Genomic DNA, 20274 nt, shown 5'->3' on the forward strand with positions numbered 1-20274 from the left:
CTTGAGCAAAAATCAGATTCAGAGGTTGAAGAAGGACTGCTGATGTTGTTGGATTCTGACCTCCCTGCACTCAAAGTGGATTTTCTGGAGCTACAGAACTCGAAATGGCGCTCTTCTAATTGCGTTGGAAAGTAGACATCCAGGGCTTTCCAGCAATATATAATAGTCCATACTTTGGCCAAGAATTGACGATGTAAACTGGCGTTCAACGCCAGCCTTCTGCCCAAATCTGGCGTCCAGCGCCAGAAAAGGATCCAAAACCAGAGTTGAACGCCCAAACTGGCACAGAAACTGGCGTTCAACTCCACAAATGGCCTCTGCACGTGCAACACTCAGGCTCAGCCCAAACACACACCAAGTGGGCCCCGGAAGTGGATTTATGCATCAATTACTTACTCATGTAAACCCTAGTAGCTAGTTTATTATAAATAGGACCTTTTACTATTGTATTAGGCATCTTTGGATTACCTTATGATCCTTTGATCACGTTTCAGGGGGCTGGCCATCTCGGCCATGCCTGGACCTTCACTTATATATTTTTAACGGTAGAGTTTCTACACTCCATAGATTAAGGTGTGGAGCTCTGCTGTTCCTCAAAGATTAATGCAAGTACTACTGTTTTCTATTCAATTCTTCTTATTTCGCTTCTAAGATATCCATTCGCACCCAAGAACATGATGAAGGTGATGATTATGTGTGACGCTCATCATCCTTCTCCCTTATGAACGCGTGCCTGACAAACACTTCCGTTCTACATGAAATAAGCTAGAATGAATATCTCTTAGATCTCCTAACCGGAATCTTCGTGGCGTAAGCTAGAATGATGGCGGCATTCAAGAGAATCCGAAAAGTATAAACCTTGTCTGTGGTATTCCGAGTAGGATTCAATGACTGAATGACTGTGACGAGCTTCAAACTCGCGAGTGCTGGGCGTTAGTAACAGACGCAAAAGGAAGGTGAATCCTATTCCAGCATGATCGAGAACCGACAGATGATTGGCCGTGCTGTGACAGAGCATGTGAGCATATCTTTCACTGAGAGGAGGGGATGTAGCCACTGACAACGGTGATGCCCTTGCATACAGCCAGCCGTGGAAAGGAGTAAGACTGATTGGATGAAGATAGCAGGAAAGCAGAGGTTCAGAAGAACGAAAAGTATCTCCATTCGCTTGTCTGAAATTCCTACCAATGAATTACATAAGTATCTCTATCCCTATTTTACTATATAATATTTGAAAACACCATTATCACTTTATATCTGCCTGACTGAGATTTACAAGGTGACCATAGCTTGCTTCATACCAACAATCTCCGTGGGATTCGACCCTTACTCACGTAAGGTATTACTTGGACGACCCAGTGCACTTGCTGGTTAGTTGTATCGAAGTTGTGACAATTATGAATTAAGATCAGAGCACCAAGCTTTGGAGCCATTACCAGGGATTATTCGAACCTGGAGATCACAATTTCGTGCACCAAGTTTTTGGCGCCGTTGCCGGGGATTGTTTGAGTTTTCGGCAAGCTTTTGGTCCGGTAACATCAGTGCCAAGTTTGATCCGGCAACAGCACCAAGTTTTTGGCGCCGTTGCCGGGGATTGTTCGAGTTTGGACAACTGACGGTTCATCTTGTTGCTCAGATTAGGTAATTTTCTTTTTGTTTTGTTTTCAAAAAAAAATGTTTTCAAAAATAAATTATTCTATAGCTTCAAAATTTTTAAGAATGAATTCTAGTGTTTCATGAAGCATGTTGAAGCCTGGCTGGCTGTAAAGCCATGTCTCAATTCTTATACTCAAGAAAAGAGCTTCTTTATCTTTCTTAGCCAATTGGCTATTGAATGTAAGGAATGTCAGGCGTGTCATGTCTAAGTTACATACTAAAGCTTGGCTGGCTATCAAGCCATGCCTGACCCTTTGATTGGAGCTTTAGAGCATAAGATTCCTGGAATTCATATTAAAAATTTTGAATCCTTATTTTTCTTTTTTCTAAATAATTTTCGAAAAAAAAAATTAAATAAAAATAAAAATACAAAAAAAATTAGAAAATCATAAAAATCAAAAATATTTTGTGGTTCTTGTTTGAGTCTTGAGTCATATCATAAGTTTGGTGTCATCTGCATGTGCATCTTGCATTTTTCGAAAATTTCATGCATTCATGGTGTTCTTCATGATCTTCAAGTTGTTCTTGGTAAGTCTTCTTGTTTGATCTTGATGATTTTTTGTTTTGTGTCTTTTCATGTTTATCATATGCATTCTTGAATTCTTAGTGCCTAAGCATTAAAGAATTCTAAGTTTGGTGTCTTGCATGTTTTCTTTGCATTAAAAATTTTTTCAAAATTGTGTCTATGATGTTCATCTTGACATTCATAGTGTTCTTGGTGTTCATCTTGACATTCATAGCATGCTTGCATGCATCACATGTTTTGATCTAAAAATTTCATGCATTGCATAATTTTCATGTTTTTCATAAAAATATCAAAAATCAAAAAAATATCTTTCCCTTTTTCTCTCATCAAATTCGAAAATTTGGATTGACTTTTTCAAAAATTTTTAAAATCAAGTTGTTTCTTAAGAGTCAAATCAAATTTTCAATTTGAAAATCTTATCTTTTTCAAAATCTTTTTCAAAAATCAAATCTTTTTCAAAATTCTTGGTTATTTTCGAAAAATTCAAAAAATTAATTTTCAAAAATCTTTTTCTTATTTTATATCATAATTTTCGAAAATAACATAATCAATTAATGTTTTGATTCAAAAATTTGATGTTTGTTACTTACTTGTTAAGAAAGATTCAAACTTTAAGTTCTAGAATCATATCTTGTGATTTCTTGTGAATCAAGTCATTAATTGTGATTTTAAAAATCAAATCTTTTTCAAAACTAATTTCTATCATATCTTTTCAAAAATATCTTCTCATCTTATCCTTTTCAAAAATTTGATTTTCAAAATATCTTTTCTAACTTCCTAACTTCTTATCTTGTCAAAATTAATTTTCAAAAATTGTTTCAACTAACTAACTAACTTTTTGTTTGTTTCTTAACTTTTTCAAAACTACCTAACTAACTCTCTCTCTCTAATTTTCGAAAATATCTTCCCCCCTTTTCAAAATTTCTTTTTTTATTTATTAATTATTTTAATTTTTAAATCTTAATTTTCGAAAATTACTAACATTTTTCAAAAACTATTTTTAAAAATCACTAACTCTTTTTCAAAAATTGCTTTCGAAAATTCACTCCCCCCTCTCATCTTCTTCTATTTGTTTATTGATGAACTAACATCTTTTCTTCACATCACTCACTAAATTCGAACCCCCTCTTCCATCTGTGTTCGAATTTCCTCTTCTTCTCTTCTTCTACTCACACAGGGATCCCTATACTGTGGTATAAAGGATCTCTATTATTATTATTATTATTTTTCTATGCCCTCTTCTTTGTCATATGAGCAGGAGCAAGGATAAGAACATTCTTGTGAAAGCAGATCCAGAACCTGAAAGGACTCTGAAAAGAAAATTAAGAGAAGCTAAAATACAACAATCCAGAGATAACCTTTCAGAAATTTTCGAACAGGAAGAGGAGATGGCAGCCGAAAATAATAATAATGTTCATGATCATGTGGAGTCACAAAATAAACAAAAAAAAAATTGAAAACGGAATCAAAAACAGCAGAAGAAAAATCACACCCTGGAGGAAGCATCTGCCTGGCGTTCAACGCCAGAACAGAGCATGGTTCTGGCGCTGAACGCCCAAATGGGCAGCATCCTGGCGCTGAACGCCCAGAACAAGCATGGTTCTGGCGTTCAACGCCAGAAATGGCAACAAATGGGCGCTGAACGCCCAAAATGGCCACCAACCTGGCGCTGAACGCCCAGAGTTGTGTGCAAGGGCATTTTACATGCCTAATTTGGTGCAGGGATGTAAATGCCTTGACACCTCAGGATCTGTGGACCCCACAGGATCACCTCAGGATCTGTGAACCCCACAGGATCTCCACCTTACCTCCTCATAATCCTAGTTTTTTTTCCACATCTTCTTCTTCATCTATTCCTTCTTCTTTTGCTCGAGGGCGAGCAACATTCTAAGTTTGGTGTGGTAAAACAATTATGTAAAGGATCTATAGCTCAGTGGTAGAACATGTGGCTGCAAATCAAGAGATCCCTGAGATACCTCAGGAGATGCACCTCCCTCCACATAATTATTAGAAGCAACTGAGGATAGAAATCCCAAAAAAAAATCACTAGGAATCAAGCTGCAAAGGCAAGGAAGAGACATAGAAGAGCCCAAGAACATCATTGAAACGCCATCATCACTAAGGTGGATTCATTCCTTGCTCTTACTTTCTCTGTTTTTCGTTTTCTATGTTATGTGCTTATCTATGTTTGTGTCTTCATTACATGATCATTAGTAGTTAGTAACTATGTCTTAAAGTTATGAATGTCCTATGAATCCATCACCTCTCTTAAATGAAAAATGTTTTAATTCAAAAGAACAAGAAGTACATGAGTTTTGAATTTATCCTTGAACTTAGTTTAATTATATTGATGTGGTGACAATGCTTCTTGTTTTCTAAATGTATGCTTGAACAGTGCATATGTCTTTTGAAGTTGTTGTTTGAGAATGTTAAATATGTTGGCTCTTGAAAGAATGATGACTAGGAGACATGTTATTTGATAATCTAAAAAATTATAAAAATGATTCTTGAAGCAAGAAAAAGCAGCAAAGAACAAAGCTTGCAGAAAAAAAAATAGGCGAAAAAAAATAGAAAGAAAAAGAAAAAGCAAGCAGAAAAAGCCAAAGCTCTTAAAACCAAGAGGCAAGAGAAAAAAGCCAATAACCCTTAAAACCAAAAGGCAAGGGAAAATAAAAAGGATCCCAAGGCTTTGAGCATCAGTGGATAGGAGGGCCTAAAGGAATAAAATCCTGGTCTAAGCGGCTAAACCAAGCTGTCCCTAACCATGTGCTTGTGGCGTGTAGGTGTCAAGTGAAAACTTGAGACTGAGCGGTTAAAGCCAAGGTCCAAAGCAAAAAAAGAGTGTGCTTAAGAACCCTGGACACCTCTAATTGGGGACTTTAGCAAAGCTGAGTCACAATCTGAAAAGGTTCACCCAGTTATGTGTCTGTGGCATTTATGTATCCGGTGGTAATACTGGAAAACAAAGTGCTTAGGGCCACGGCCAAGACTCATAAAATAGCTGTGTTCAAAAATCATCATACTGAACTAGGAGAATCAATAACACTATCTGAACTCTGAGTTCCTATAGATGTCAATCATTCTGAACCTCAATGGATAAAGTGAGATGCCAAAACTATTCAAGAGGCAAAAAGCTATAAGTCCCGCTCATTTGATTGGAGCTATGTTTCATTGATAGTTTGGAATTTATAGTATATTCTATTCTTTTTATCCTATTTTGATTTTTAGTTGCTTGGGGACAAGCAACATTTTAAGTTTGGTGTTGTGATGAGCGGATAATTTATACGCTTTTTGGCATTGTTTTTAGTATATTTTTAGTAGAATCTAGTTACTTTTAGGGATGTTTTTAATAGATTTTATGTTAAATTCATATTTCTGGACTTTACTATGAGTTTGTGTGTTTTTCTGTAATTTCAGGTATTTTCTGACTGAAATTGAGGGACTTGAGCAAAAATCAGATTCAGAGGTTGAAGAAGGACTGCTGATGCTGTTGGATTCTGACCTCCCTGCACTCAAAGTGGATTTTCTGGAGCTACAGAACTCGAAATGGCGCTCTTCCAATTGCGTTGGAAAGTAGACATCCAGGGCTTTCCAGCAATATATAATAGTCCATACTTTGGCCAAGAATTGACGATGTAAACTGGCGTTCAACGCCAGCCTTCTGCCCAAATCTGGCGTCCAGCGCCAGAAAAGGATCCAAAACCAGAGTTGAACGCCCAAACTGGCACAGAAACTGGCGTTCAACTCCACAAATGGCCTCTGCACGTGCAACACTCAGGCTCAGCCCAAACACACACCAAGTGGGCCCCGGAAGTGGATTTATGTATCAATTACTTACTCATGTAAACCCTAGTAGCTAGTTTATTATAAATAGGACCTTTTACTATTGTATTAGGCATCTTTGGATTACCTTATGATCCTTTGATCACGTTTCAGGGGGCTGGCCATCTCGGCCATGCCTGGACCTTCACTTATGTATTTTTAACGGTAGAGTTTCTACACTCCATAGATTAAGGTGTGGAGCTCTGCTGTTCCTCAAAGATTAATGCAAGTACTACTGTTTTCTATTCAATTCTTCTTATTTCGCTTCTAAGATATCCATTCGCACCCAAGAACATGATGAAGGTGATGATTATGTGTGACGCTCATCATCCTTCTCCCTTATGAACGCGTGCCTGACAAACACTTCCGTTCTACATGAAATAAGCTAGAATGAATATCTCTTAGATCTCCTAACCGGAATCTTCGTGGCGTAAGCTAGAATGATGGCGGCATTCAAGAGAATCCGGAAAGTATAAACCTTGTCTGTGGTATTCCGAGTAGGATTCAATGACTGAATGACTGTGACGAGCTTCAAACTCGCGAGTGCTGGGCGTTAGTAACAGACGCAAAAGGAGGGTGAATCCTATTCCAGCATGATCGAGAACCGACAGATGATTGGCCGTGCTGTGACAGAGCATGTGAGCATATCTTTCACTGAGAGGAGGGGATGTAGCCACTGACAACGGTGATGCCCTTGCATACAGCCAGCCGTGGAAAGGAGTAAGACTGATTGGATGAAGATAGCAGGAAAGCAGAGGTTCAGAGGAACGAAAAGCATCTCCATTCGCTTGTCTGAAATTCCTACCAATGAATTACATAAGTATCTCTATCCCTATTTTACTATATAATATTCGAAAACACCATTATCACTTTATATCTGCCTGACTGAGATTTACAAGGTGACCATAGCTTGCTTCATACCAACAATCTCCGTGGGATTCGACCCTTACTCACGTAAGGTATTACTTGGACGACCCAGTGCACTTGCTGGTTAGTTGTATCGAAGTTGTGATAATTATGAATTAAGATCAGAGCACCAAGCTTTGGAGCCATTACCAGGGATTATTCGAACCTGGAGATCACAATTTCGTGCACCAATGAGCTTCTTGAGTACCAACACATTTGAGTAAAGAGCCATCGATACTTTTCTTTAACAAATTCTCCCCAATTAATACAAAGCTTATAGGTAAGTATTTAACCTTTCGATCAATTCTTTGATTAGGATTTTTGAGATAGTCGATGATCTTGAACCTTCAATCACTTGGATATATTGCGTTTGCACAATAGACTCCTCTTAATTCCAAAGGAGTTAAGTTAGTTTCGATTTTACTGAACTCTTTCATCAAATTGAAAGATATTTTATAGCAAGAAGCTATTTGAGCTAAGTCATTTGCTTCCTAATTCGACTCCCTAAATATGTGCTTGACTAAAACAAAGTTGAATTCGGCTAGTAGTCGGGCTGCTATCACAAAATATTTAGCTAGATTTTAGCTACAACTTTATAGTTTCTAGCTAACTGTTGAATTACTAGTTGTGAATCTCCCATGATTTTGACTGTTCGAGCCCCTTTTTCGATTAATAATTCTAGACCAATGATCAATGCCTCATATTCTGCTTCATTATTTGAAGCACTGGCTCTAGTCGAAACATAAACTTAGTCGGCATGTCATCAGGAGTGATTATCACTATCCCGACTTCTACCCCATACTAGTATTTAGATTCATCAAAAAATAATTTCCAAGATTTTAGTTCTAAATATCCAACTATATTTTCGATGGATCTGTCATCAATGTCTATACAAAGGATTATTCCTGGAGAAGGTATAGAGTTATACAAAGGATTATTTCTTGTAGTGGTCGTACCTCCCATATATCCCATATTAGGATTTTTCAATGGTAGAGAATAATTTGGAGACAACCTATATGGGAGCCACGAAGTGGGCACAGTCGATAGGATTTTTTCTGTGATATCAGGGTGCATCCTTCGACCTGAAGTGCCTGCTAATGGGATAACCTCTGTCTATGGGCCTCTTGTAGGTTTTTCAGCATTATTATTTGACATATCAGTCTAAGAAAAGTCTCTATCAGACATTATTAATTTGTCACTGCGTAATTGCATGCACTATTTAACACGTTAACTTAACCCAGGGTCCCACTAGGCGTGTTAATTTGTTTTACTTGATTTTTGGTGATCTCGACAGGGTGTCAAATCAATTTTGTATCAAGATTTCAGTTTCGGGAACAGATACAACTCCTTTAAAAAAGAGTAAACTCGATCTAGAAATTACTTAGTGCGTGTTTGTGTCAAAAAATGCACAATAATATTAAACCGTGCCAAATAACATAAAGAATTGCAATAAACAAAAAACAAGCAAAATAAATGAAAAGCTTTAAATGAGTTGGAAAGTAAAATTGAAATAAAAAAAAACAAAATAACAATAAACTATTGAAAGCAAAGAAATGAATTAAAATAGAAAAGAAAACAAACGAAAATAAAATAAAAATAAACCCCAATACTTACATGCACTTGCACTCCATGATTCTTTTTTGCCTCAGTGTGACTTGGAATTTTTTAGAAATTTGTGTGATGGTAAGGTATTCAAATTAAAGTCACTCCACTCTTCTAACATTCTCTTATTTATAAACCATGCAAAATGCTCTTCTCTTGACACGATCTATATCTTCCTCATTTTTCTTAGGTTTTGATAACTCACGACCTTGCCTTGACTATGAAAGACCTTGCCCTCTAAGGTGGACACTTCATGTCTTTGCTTTTATCTTGGTCTTCAAGTCCAACGTTCTATAATACTTCTGGATAAAACCACGTGCAAGTATAAACGTTTGACCCCAATTCGACTTGGCTCACCTCATAATCAAGGGTCTATTTTCCTATAGTTAAGTCCTAACTTTGTCAAAACTTCGACCATGAATGATCAACTGGCTTCGTCTCAAACCTTTTTTATTCAACTCACCTGAGTTAAAAGACATCGTAGTCGAATTTCGTGACAAATCGAAATATGTACCAATACTCATAATGATATTCATTGATATTTGACTAGAAGAATCAATTTTTATGGCACAAAAGATTTGTTTGAGTGAGTTTCTAAAAAAAAATTTCGAGTTATTTTTTTAAAAGATCTTATAGAAAAGAAAAAATAATTTTATATTTGGATATTTTATGTAAAAAACTTTTTTTATCTATCAATTATGTTTAGATATAATAATATAAAAATACCATTTTATTTATTTATCATGTGAAAAATATAATTTTTTAAGAAAAAAAATCTTAAAAAAATATAAATTATAGTTTTTTTAAAAAAATATTTTTTAATTTTTTAAATATTTTTATTTTTACTATTAAAAATTTATTAATCACATTAAAAATTAAAAATCGTATTTTTTATTTTTTGTTTTTTTTTTTTAATTTAATATACTCAAACAAACACAAAGAATCTAATGTAAGATTTAATTGTAGTAGTTATTGGTGTAAAATTATACTAGTATTAAGAACTACTATGCTAGTGCATGATACACTAACTCAAGTTATATCGGAGCATTACAACATATTCCTCATGTCAATATCTTTCTCCTTGTTTTGGACAATTTTGCACTCCCCACTAAAAGTGATACTCTCTAATCTCTATACTATACTCACAAGTAACTTGGTGGATATCAATTGTCCAATTAACCAGAATTTCTAATTGTGCGGATTTAAATAATGAGTGTTGATTTGATCATTAAACATTTCAAAATTTAATTCTTACATGGTTGTAGTAAACAACTGTCTTATCCTTTAATGTTGCTGTACGGCCTTCTGGACAGTACTTGGCCAAGTAGCCTCTCATTGACCACAGTTCCAATAATGATTTATAAATAGTAGCTACCTTCTTGCTAACTAAATTGTCTATTAATTGAATAGGTGGCATTTTAAACTATTTTCCTTTAATTGAGAAAATGACATGCCAACGTCTCATTAATCAGCAAGGAAAAAAAAAAAAAACGTTAACATTGTAGAATACAGATAACTAGAAGTTACCTTTTGCTTGCACTGAACTACTAGAATCATACTTACTTATTGGAAAAGACGTTAATATTTCATTATTTCCGATAATTCTTCATTTCTTATCCCGGAGAGGTCTTTGGATTATTTATTTTTTCTTCTTGTTGATAGCTATCCATTAGTTCTCAACATGTATAAATGACAAAATTAGATCAGAATAGACACGCTTGAAACTTTAACAAAGCTAAGTTTCTTTCATTTTCTTTTGTGTTAAGTATATATTTCTCAACACGTTCCATAATGTATACATGACAAAAATTAATTCCGATTAGACATCTTTAAAACTTTAACTATACTCAATGTTTGTTTAATTTTTATAAACTTCAGTTTCTTTATACCTTAATTTATTATGTATTACATATATAAAAAGAATAAAAAAAATTAGTACTCAAATTTTTTTTTGAAACACTCTTCATTATATATATATATATATATTATAGTGTTTTATAAACTGAAATCCAAACCTCTTGATTAGAATATAAGATATTTATTATCGTGACTAATCTATTATTATTATTTATTATTATTATTATTATTATTATTATTATAAAAATAAATTAAGATACATTAATGTCTATTAATATATTAGTAATATATAATACAATTTGTTTTTCATTAATTATGTATTGTTAAAATTTTTGAAATTAATAACTTTGTTAAACATATATAAGAAAAGAAGAAGATGAAGAAATCAAACAATTGAAAAAGACGATGATGATGATGACATTATTGAAGAAAAAGAAAAAAAAAAGAGTATGAGCGTACAATAAACAAGACTTAGTTGGACATAATTTAAAAATCACTTGACTACCTAATTTTATTAAATTCTTATAAAAAAATGTCAAATATTTTTATTAATATTAGCTAATATTTTAAGTCAATATTTTATTTTATATTATTAACATTTAAAATTTGAAATTTAATATTTAAAATTTAGTATCAACAAAAAAATACAAAGTTTATTAGTCCTAACATTGGTCTTTTTATAATTCAAAAATATTAAATTTGTCGTTCACCATAAATTCGTACCTAACCTCTTAAAAGAGAAACACAAATGTTAGTCCTTTGGTATATCTATGAAAATTGAATTTGCCCTTCATGTTTACGCATGACGATGTACCCTTTGCTGATCCACATTTTTGTGCCTACTTTCATAAAATGAGTTAATAAACACACTACAATGTTAAATAATTTAATCTTAATATCCTGTAAATGTAAAACAGTTTTATATGTGATATAATATTGCATTAGTAAAAAAATTACATTTTATAGTAATCGCGTGAATAGTCATTTAAAAGAATAGATGTAATTGGACGATTCTCTAAAATATTCAGGGCATTAAATTAAACTCATACTAAATTTCCTATATATTTTTCAAGCTTGAGATGGACTTAGCAAGCCTATAAGGTATCCCTTCACCTAGATCGATAATTTCTTCAACACCTAAAAGCATTGTACATTTTGGGAAGATATTTTTGTCCTTTCAATTACTCTACACAAGAGCCAATGGTACTAAATTGATTACTGCTAAAATAATAAGCGTTACATGACATGATAACCTACTGCAAATAATGTACCACCTAATTGCATTAAATTACAATATGCCCTGGGTAGATTCATCTGGTTGAAGAGCTGAATACCTACGATAGGATAGGAACCTTTCCAAGGAAGGAATTAATACATTGAAGGTGCATTTTGCAATTTTCAATCTAGAGTGTTGGAGTCAATTTGGCATCTTGGCTGCTGGATTGTCGATTGGTTAATTCATTCGTCCGTTTAAACAAATGTCGAGAGTTCAAATCCTGCCTTATACATGCAACAATCCATTGCTAATAACAAACTTTTAAATAGAATTCCGATTCGCAACGGATTAATCTTTGACTTACCGAACTGGAAAATACATTGAGAAACCATATATATATATATATGAGAGAGAGAGAGAGAGAGAGAGAGAGAGAGAGAGAGAGAGAGAGAGAGAGAGAGAGAGAGAGAGAGAGAGAGAGAGAGAGCCTGGGGTAACTACTGTTGGTAACAACAAACTAACAATGACTAATCTCTTCAACAGAAAATTCTGCCAAGGGAGTAAGTCTCTAGCCACAACCTCTATAGACGTTGTCATGGATCAAACCCCTAATTAGATGCTTAAGAAGTCTAATTAGCTGCCAAATGTAATAAAGCCTCGCGATTATGCAAGGCTGTAGTTAATCTATCGTTAATTTGGCAACTATGGTTCTTTAATAGCAAATCCGTGATACCTCCACAAGCATATACATAATTAAGTTATTTACTATCATTAATTTTAATTACTGCAACAAAAAATTGTAACAAAATAGATGGTGTAGGATCTACCAGACTACCACCAACAATATTACAATCACAAATGAGTGAAATTACAAATGCAGAACACTATTTAGAATCATATACCATACAAGTCATAATTAGGATATACTTCAACACTATGTACCCCTGTTTCCTAAATCATGATTTTAGCTAGTTAAACAAAGTTGATGAAATCAAATCTCTCTGAGCTTCCTCAAAGGTTAACCAAGTAACTTGTTTTCTCTAATAAGAACTTCAAAAATGATATATTTTGATCAAAATTGATGAAGATCTATCCTGTACAACAAAGTATGTGGTATATTCAATGAGCAGGGCTTCAAGCCAAATTGACCACAATGAACACTCTAGCTGTAAAATCCGTTAATGTAAAGATAATGGCATGAAGGAACAATAATATATGTAAGAATATCAAAGTCTTCATATATATTATACAATTTTACTGGCTGTAAATAAATTATTGTCACTACAAATTATTCCCAAAAAGTTTGCAACAAAGGAGTCTTCATTCTTCTGTGCATCAGCTAACTAAGCTAAAAATAGTCACAAAATATTATGAGAATACACCAAAGAAAAAAAAAAAAAAAAAAACTCATGCCTAGAAGAAAGAAAACTCCAGCATCTGTCAGAGGTGTACAAGCTAGATATCTGGATTTGACAAACATTTTATCTACAGCTAGGTCATTTTTTTTATGTATGAAAATACCTTGATATTTGTATGAATATAAATGTTCAAATCATGCCATTAGTTTTACACGAATAGGTGTTGCATTGTCCCCATGTTCTGCATATCTGCAAGTGGAAACTATATCTCCGAATGGTTGCAACTCTGCCAACAGAGTGACTAATTTGAATGGGCAATTGGTCATATCAATAATGAAAATATGAAACATTCTAATATCAAATATTTTAGTAGTTAGAGAAGATTTATATCATCAATTGAGACTTCTGTGGGAACCTTCAAATTGATTTTCTGGGCATCCCATCCAGCTTCTTTCAACTTTTGAATGAAATCATCAAACCTGTCTTCCAATTGCATCAGGCTATTAGCAAGTTGATCGCAGACACTAACTTCACCATCCCAGTTCTCGCTTAGCCAGAACATTTGCCACACACTTCGCAATACTGAGATGCTCATTGCTCCAACCTGAAACATGACTGTAAGTTCACCAAACGAGGATTGACTTCCAATTAATTCTCAGAGTATGTTTGGTTCGGGTTGAAATTTTTATGGATGAGCTCTGCATATAAGTTATACACAGCAAACTGTTCCATGAAAATTTCTACACTATCAATAAGAATTTAGAGCAAACCTTGAAAGAAACATAGAACTCCAAACCTTCTTCATGCTGGTTCACTATAAGAATATGTTTCTCATTTGCATATAATTTTAGAAGTTCCTTCACCTGCCCCATTTTAAGAAGAAGAATTATATGACTGTCTTATAGTTTTTATTTGAACAAGAAAGAATATAATCCTGAATCTATTTTTCTTTTCTTCATAAAAGTGTGATTTGTGACACTAACAACAATAGGGTAACAAATATAATCCTGAATCTATTTTTCCATGTTTTTGTCTGCTGTTCACGCTCGATGGGTTCTTGAGCTGCTGTTTCCGCGTCAAGAGTTCTCAATAATTGTCTGCTGCTCCTCATTTCAATTTCCAGTTCATTCTTGTGTTGCTGAGGGGCTTTCCTCCATTAGGTCCTGTCCAATAGTTTCAGTTTTTATGGAATTATGGGGAATCTTTCTCTCTTGCTCCTTGAAGGAAAGCGTTTTGACTTGGTGCAGGAGGGAGAAAGAAAATTATATTGTTTTAAGATAAGAGAAAGCAAAGAAGGTTTCTTTGAGTCCCTGTTTTTGAATAAGGATGTTGTTGATTGGCTGCTGTCCATTATTCGAGAAGAAGTTCTATCATCAAATCCCTCCTTTTATAAGTGTTTCAAAGATGGAAGAAATTCATTTTCTGGTTTTCGTGTTCAAAACAAGAGAGGAAGGTTTCTTAAAATAACTGAAGTCTTTGGTAGAGGTAAAAGAAGCTCAATTATTATTCCTGAAGGTCTATCATGAGATGGATGGCATCAATTTGAACAAGCTCACATTGCCTTGGTCAATACGGAACCCTCTTAGGGCATCCAAAAGAAACCTTCATATCACCCTTTTCCGTTCTCCAAGTTAGTTTTCTGGAGAACACCATTCTCAACGGTGGTCAAAAAGAGGGATGGTAATGAGGATGTAGCGGAGTAGGAAGCCAAAGGAAAAACCACAAAAGACTCGGAAAGCCCTCTAAAATGGAAATTTCGTGTTACAATTTCTCCCAACAATAATAGGAAGGTGTTTTGGGTCCGAGAAGATGAAAAGAAATGCAGCAACATCATAAGGGACGTTTTATGCCATCCTCAATGGAACCTAAACCTAATGTCCTCTCTAGGTTAAGGTATCAAAAATGTCATATCCTTTCTAGACTGGAAGAGTCTATAATGGAAATGTTTTCTCTAGGTTGGGAACACGAAATGTCTTTTCCAGATTGAGGCCACATACATCAGGAAATAAAGCTATTCTTCTTCCTTCCTCAAAAACCAACAATCAAGAAAGAAGGCCAAACAAGTGTGGATGCAACAAAATATAGGAAGATGATCGTGTTCCTCCCAATTTCAGAAAACCCCTCTTCATCTGTCCAACAGCATGGAATGTCAACCCCTAATATTGATTGTGTTCCTCCCAATTTCGGACCTCCTTGTGCAGAAGATCAAAAAGGGAAGAAAATGGTAATAGCTAGTGAAGAGGCAGATGATGACAAGACTGTCTCTACAGATGTTTTCTCAAATATGGATTCCATAAATCTTTGGGAAGATGAAAATCTGTTTGAGGAAGATAAGCCACTGTTGATAGTCTCTCTCCAAGAAAAAAACTACAGTATAAGGAGGTTAAAGACAACTCCAACGACAAGTTTTACAATGTCTCAGCTCTATTTTAGGAGAGTATCCCTTGTGTTTCTTCTGGCAAAATTGATGTTGGTCTTAATTCCATTAACACAGTTGACAGTTAGATTTTGGGTTTGCACATCGCAGGGAGTGATAATATTCAACATGCCTCTTCAACACCTTCATCTTCTTTTGTACCCTCTTCTTTACCTACTATGCCCAATTCCTTAAATAATTATCCTTGTTTTTCAATACCTTAATGAAATTCTTTCTTTTGTAAAAAATAAAATAAAATAACAGAAAAAACAGCAATAGTGATCTGATACCACAAAATGAGATCTTGTCACACCATCCATCTTCTCCAAGGGCAAGCCAAAAATAATCTTTGGCTTCATGAACTGTGACCAACATAATATATTTTCTTCCCTGTTGCAATCCATGCATCCTGAAATAAACCCATCTGACAGATTGAACATTTCTGTGAAGGGAAATAACACACACTGAAGCACTGAATTTGTCTGAATGTAACCTGGAACAATTGAGTGCAACACGTGTGATTTTACAAGTATGCGAGCACGCTTGAGGTTTATCTGTAAAATAACGGAAGAATCATTAGAAATCACCTTATATGCATATAAATTTTCAGCTATTTGAGATCAAGCACTACATGCTTACAGTGTTAAACTGAAGGACTGAAAGAGATTCATAGCGTAGCCAAAGATGCAGGAGTCGCGTACTCAACCATGTTAAAGAAATTACGGGATATGATTTTACAAGGCCAGGTGTATCCTGCAGTAAACAACCTGAAACAATGTAACTTGCCAACTAATGTTATCTTGGTGTTGCCACAAAAAAGAAAAATAAATAAATAAAAAGCCATCCTAAACATCTATGTACTTCACCAGTATTAATATGCCAAAAGCAAGGCCAACCAGCTGGGCAACCACTTCCCAAACCTCTTCCTGAGATATTTAAATAAACAATTATGAGGGAAACCCGACATTTTTCAGTTAGTCATTAAAATAGGTGCTACGTAATAGGGGATGTAGAGAAGGTTGACAATGTGATTATAAACTATGAAACTGAGATCAGCCAACAACATTGCTTCAATATGGAGAACAACAACGAATTTTCATTGATACGGGGAACTGTATTAATGGATATGATTGTAAACAAGAATTAAGATAAGACTAGAGTGCATGAAAAGACAAATACCATTTATGAAATTTCAAAACTTTTATAATATATAATCATGGAACAAAGTACAATCAGAAACTAAGATCGTTATCATTATTAGAATGAGGGTATACCTTTGCTGCTACCTCCCCCAGATTTCCTGAGATCGCAAAGTGGTTTTGGATCACACGAAAGGAAGGATCCTTTAGTCCTCTTGCAACAGCCTGGTTCAATGCCAAACATTAAGAAACTATTGCTCAGAAAGTATAGAGTTAGTGCTGCTATGATATTACTATCAATGAGCAATTGTTTCCGAGTCTAACTTTGAAAATTTGTGAAATCTAAGCTTGTTTTGAATATACCCCAAACCAACACTCCTTGTTTTGAACTTGAAAGTTAATCTATTAGTCTTTTCATACTTTTACATTACAGATTGCTATGTGTGTCGAAAAGGAAGCAAGGAAGGATAAAAGGTTGCATTGCCATTTTTCACTCATAATGTGACGAAGAAAGAGAAGGAAGTTAGAAAGATAATATAGGTCAGTCCAAGGAGTACAAAATGGCAGAGAATCAATACTCAAAAATTCAGTGACTTTATGCTTGTACATATAATTTATCCAAATAAAATAAATAAATAACAAAGCAAATTTCTATCAGCATGTCTATTATGTATTCCTTTCCTCCAAACAAACACAGAAAAGTTATCCATGTCATTATTCTTTCTAATCAACAACAAATAAGGGTGACAGATTTGTGCTATTTGTTTTCTAATTTCCAATTTGTCATCCCCACTTCTCATATATCTCTTTTGAATAAGTACAAATACCCTGTTGCATATGGCAATTAAAGATATTATCTTTCTTTTTTAATCCCAAAAATTTCGTGCATTCTTAGTTATTTTGGTCCAATTAGATAACACCAATTGGTATTGTGGCCTGGTTCTTGGTTCTTATTGCTCCACTCATTCTTATCACATTTATATGCAGTGATGTCTATAAAAAAACATAGCACTGAAATGTAATAAACTTGCATAGTGACGAACCTTTGTAAGATTTCCAAGAGAGGCCAAAGGAAGGAAATAGGCCGGATATAATTGGGTTGTCAGATCAAAAATGCTGCATGAGATTTCAGCAGTGAGGATCTCTAAGCTAGGTTTCATTAGCATATGTCCACAAGAAAAAACAAGGAGTACTACTCAGACCTTCCGGCACTGCCAATGAAGTCTGCATACATTCTCCATTGCTTCGGATCATCATCAAACAGATTTCCAAATCTTCCACCTGAGAAAGGCGGCAACAGTCAGTTAGTTAAAAGTAAAATGTCGGCATATAATTTGCTGCTTCCTTTAACTTCATTCATGATTGCCAGACCAATGAATAATCTCCCAACAGCTCCAATGCCATCCTTTGTGACCCATCTAAAGATGAAAGCATAACATGCTATCAACCACATAAAAGTAAAACTAGCAAATAAATGATTGCATAAAAGGAATATCTATATGCAAGAGATGCTATGTTTGTATAAAAGGTATAAGATCTAAAGTTTATGATTCACCTGATGGCAGCAGCAGAAGCAGCCGCCGTAGTTCCAGAGAAAGTGCCAATGCCAACAGCCTGCAAGTAAAGTAGAAAATTTGACTTGAAGGACAGAATCTTTCTTTTTTTTTTCAGACAAAAAATTTGTTATGCAGAACATAAATTGCACGGCAATTTGTTGCACAACCACATAAAAACAGGAAGTAAATCTTCGTTGAACAAAATTTAAAGCATTAGTTATTAAAGGAGATGGCTTCCTTACGCCCATCAACATTTTTCAGAGAAAAAAAAGAAGCAGCAAAGTAAATCAAAATGAATTTTAAGATTTGGTGTTAAGCCACTGGCATGCATATCGAGGCATGAGCACTATTAGTCAGAATCAATAACGAAATATGACACAAAGTAACCTAAAATATTAAACAAGCATTTATAATATAAAATCAGTGAGAAAAAAAAACTCAGCAGCTTAAGATTGACATACCTTTAGGAGACTTGAAGTAACTAGGGTGTGACAGATCCATCCAGTCACATTGGTAGGGAACTGCAACAACATGTAGTTCAAGTAATCATCCGAAACAGATCCTGCACTATGACCAAGTTATGTAAACAAAAAGTTCCCTCCAACTTCACTTAATCACTGGAGTAAAATATCAACAAGCTTCTACTAAAGTTTATAACATCAGCTTTCTACCCTTATGCAAATATCTACTAGCCTATTAGACAAGTCTCAAATCATTAAAAATTTATACAACTACCGGTGCCATCAAGTTTTGAAGCACTCCGTATAAACTATAAAAGAATATAAGAATGAGATTATATAAGTGAACATGCCAAAATCACAATGCTTATCCTACTTACCTAGAGCTTAATATCTGAAAAGTTGATATCAAAACCACTAACTTCAGCTGATATCGTGGTTTATAGGAAAACAAGAGCAACAATAGCTTATGATATACAAATAAGAAATGAAATTTATGTTAAATGAATCACCAGGAAAGCCAGCTGGTAGAACAAAATCCTTGATTATCTGTGGAAGCCACGATATTCTTCCATCAAAAGAATTCAAATCTTGGAACCTGTTTGTTGTAGACCTATCCTCCTCAACAAGGATAGTTTGCAACTGTGAATCATCACCTAACACATATCTGCTCATAATAAGGGGGAAAATAATCAAATATGTAAAATGTACTTACCATAAGCTGTGAAGTTTGTTCATAAATTAAAAATAGGAAGAAGCCAAAGAACAAAACTTTTTAGTTTAAAAGTAAAGAGTAAGAACCTCTTAGCAGTACCATTGCTATATCTCTCAACCAATATCACTTTAGATAAGCCTTCACCTCTGAAAAAATCAAAAAACCACAACAAAATGAGAGGGGCAGTAAATAAATAAATAAATAAATTAAGAAAAATGGTTTGTTTAATTCAAGTGAACCCTTCAAAGTTAAACAATTGATCATAATTTAAGTAAATCAATTTTGAAACCAAAAAGTGAAAAAGGAACCGACCCTTCATTATTAGCATGATTTTCATATTTGAGACTTGAATGCTTGGAAGAGCATTGGATTTGAGGGAAGTGATGATTTCTGCTTCTCTTAACCCTCTTCAATGAAGTATTGTTGAAGGAAGAACGCGATATAGGGAATGAAATTCGCAATGTGTGAGACATTGAGTGGGGGGAAAATAGAATATGAAAACTGTAAAAACAGTTTCTTTCGCTTCTTCTTCTTCTTCTTTCCCTTTTTCTTTTTATTTTATTTTAGTTATTTATTTATTTACTTGGTAAATGATGCTACTGAAATAGAAAGAGTTACACCATCATCATCCTTAGCAGAAACCTAAGGGCATGGTGAACACTGATGACTGAACAAGAAATATGAATATTTTTTGTTTTATCCAAATATAAATATGATAAAAAGAAATAGGAAACATCAACTGGCCCATACAAAAGTATTATATTTTTTCTGTTTACGTGGTTTCAGTTAGGAAGCCCAAAATGACAAAAATAAAACAAATTACTTGTTATTGTGATAAGTATGAATGGATGGATGTCCATTTAATATATGGCAAATTTTATGGTGCCTATCATTTTGGTGTTGAAATTGTCGAACTTACTTTTTATAGTAAATTTTAAATATTAAAAAAATTATTTATTTTTATATTTTTTAATTTAAATATTAATTTTTATCTCTTTTTAGTAAGTTAGGCAAATATAGATAAGTACCATAGAATGCACCTTAATA

At 34.2% G+C, this 20274-nt stretch overlaps 1 protein-coding gene across 2 annotated transcripts; it reads right to left on the reverse strand.

Annotated features, from left to right (window-relative positions):
* Positions 1-12801: 12801 nt before the first annotated feature.
* Positions 12802-19929, reverse strand: RUS5 (root UVB sensitive protein (Protein of unknown function, DUF647)). Of its 2 annotated transcripts, XM_021121398.2 has the most exons (16): positions 19540-19929; positions 19314-19373; positions 19025-19179; positions 18516-18616; positions 18054-18112; positions 17870-17916; positions 17701-17779; positions 17542-17614; positions 16634-16723; positions 16226-16285; positions 15999-16112; positions 15853-15913; positions 15650-15768; positions 13714-13806; positions 13359-13547; positions 12802-13229 (listed from the first exon to the last, which is right to left on the reverse strand). In XM_021121398.2, the coding sequence occupies exons 1-16, from the start codon at positions 19698-19700 to the stop codon at positions 13206-13208; spliced, it is 1485 nt and encodes a 494-aa protein (XP_020977057.1). In that variant the 5' UTR covers positions 19701-19929; the 3' UTR covers positions 12802-13205. The 2 variants fall into 2 exon arrangements, with proteins under 2 accessions (XP_020977057.1, XP_016198557.1); XM_016343071.3 differs by having other exon boundaries at positions 13121-13547.
* Positions 19930-20274: the final 345 nt, after the last annotated feature.

The sequence above is a fragment of the Arachis ipaensis genome, chromosome B4 (assembly GCF_059453495.1).
Source record: "Arachis ipaensis isolate K30076 ecotype BB chromosome B4, ASM5945349v1, whole genome shotgun sequence".
Lineage (NCBI taxonomy): Eukaryota > Viridiplantae > Streptophyta > Magnoliopsida > Fabales > Fabaceae > Arachis > Arachis ipaensis.

Coding starts and splice junctions, on each gene's coding strand:
- RUS5 (XM_016343071.3), bottom strand. CDS start 19,700: ATGTCTCACACATTGCGAATTTCATTCCCTATATCGCGTTCTTCCTTC. Junction 19,374..19,539: donor AATCATGCTAATAATGAAGG/GTCGGTTCCTTT, acceptor TGATTTTTTCAG/AGGTGAAGGCTTATCTAAAG. Junction 13,548..13,713: donor AGTTCTATGTTTCTTTCAAG/GTTTGCTCTAAA, acceptor GTCATGTTTCAG/GTTGGAGCAATGAGCATCTC.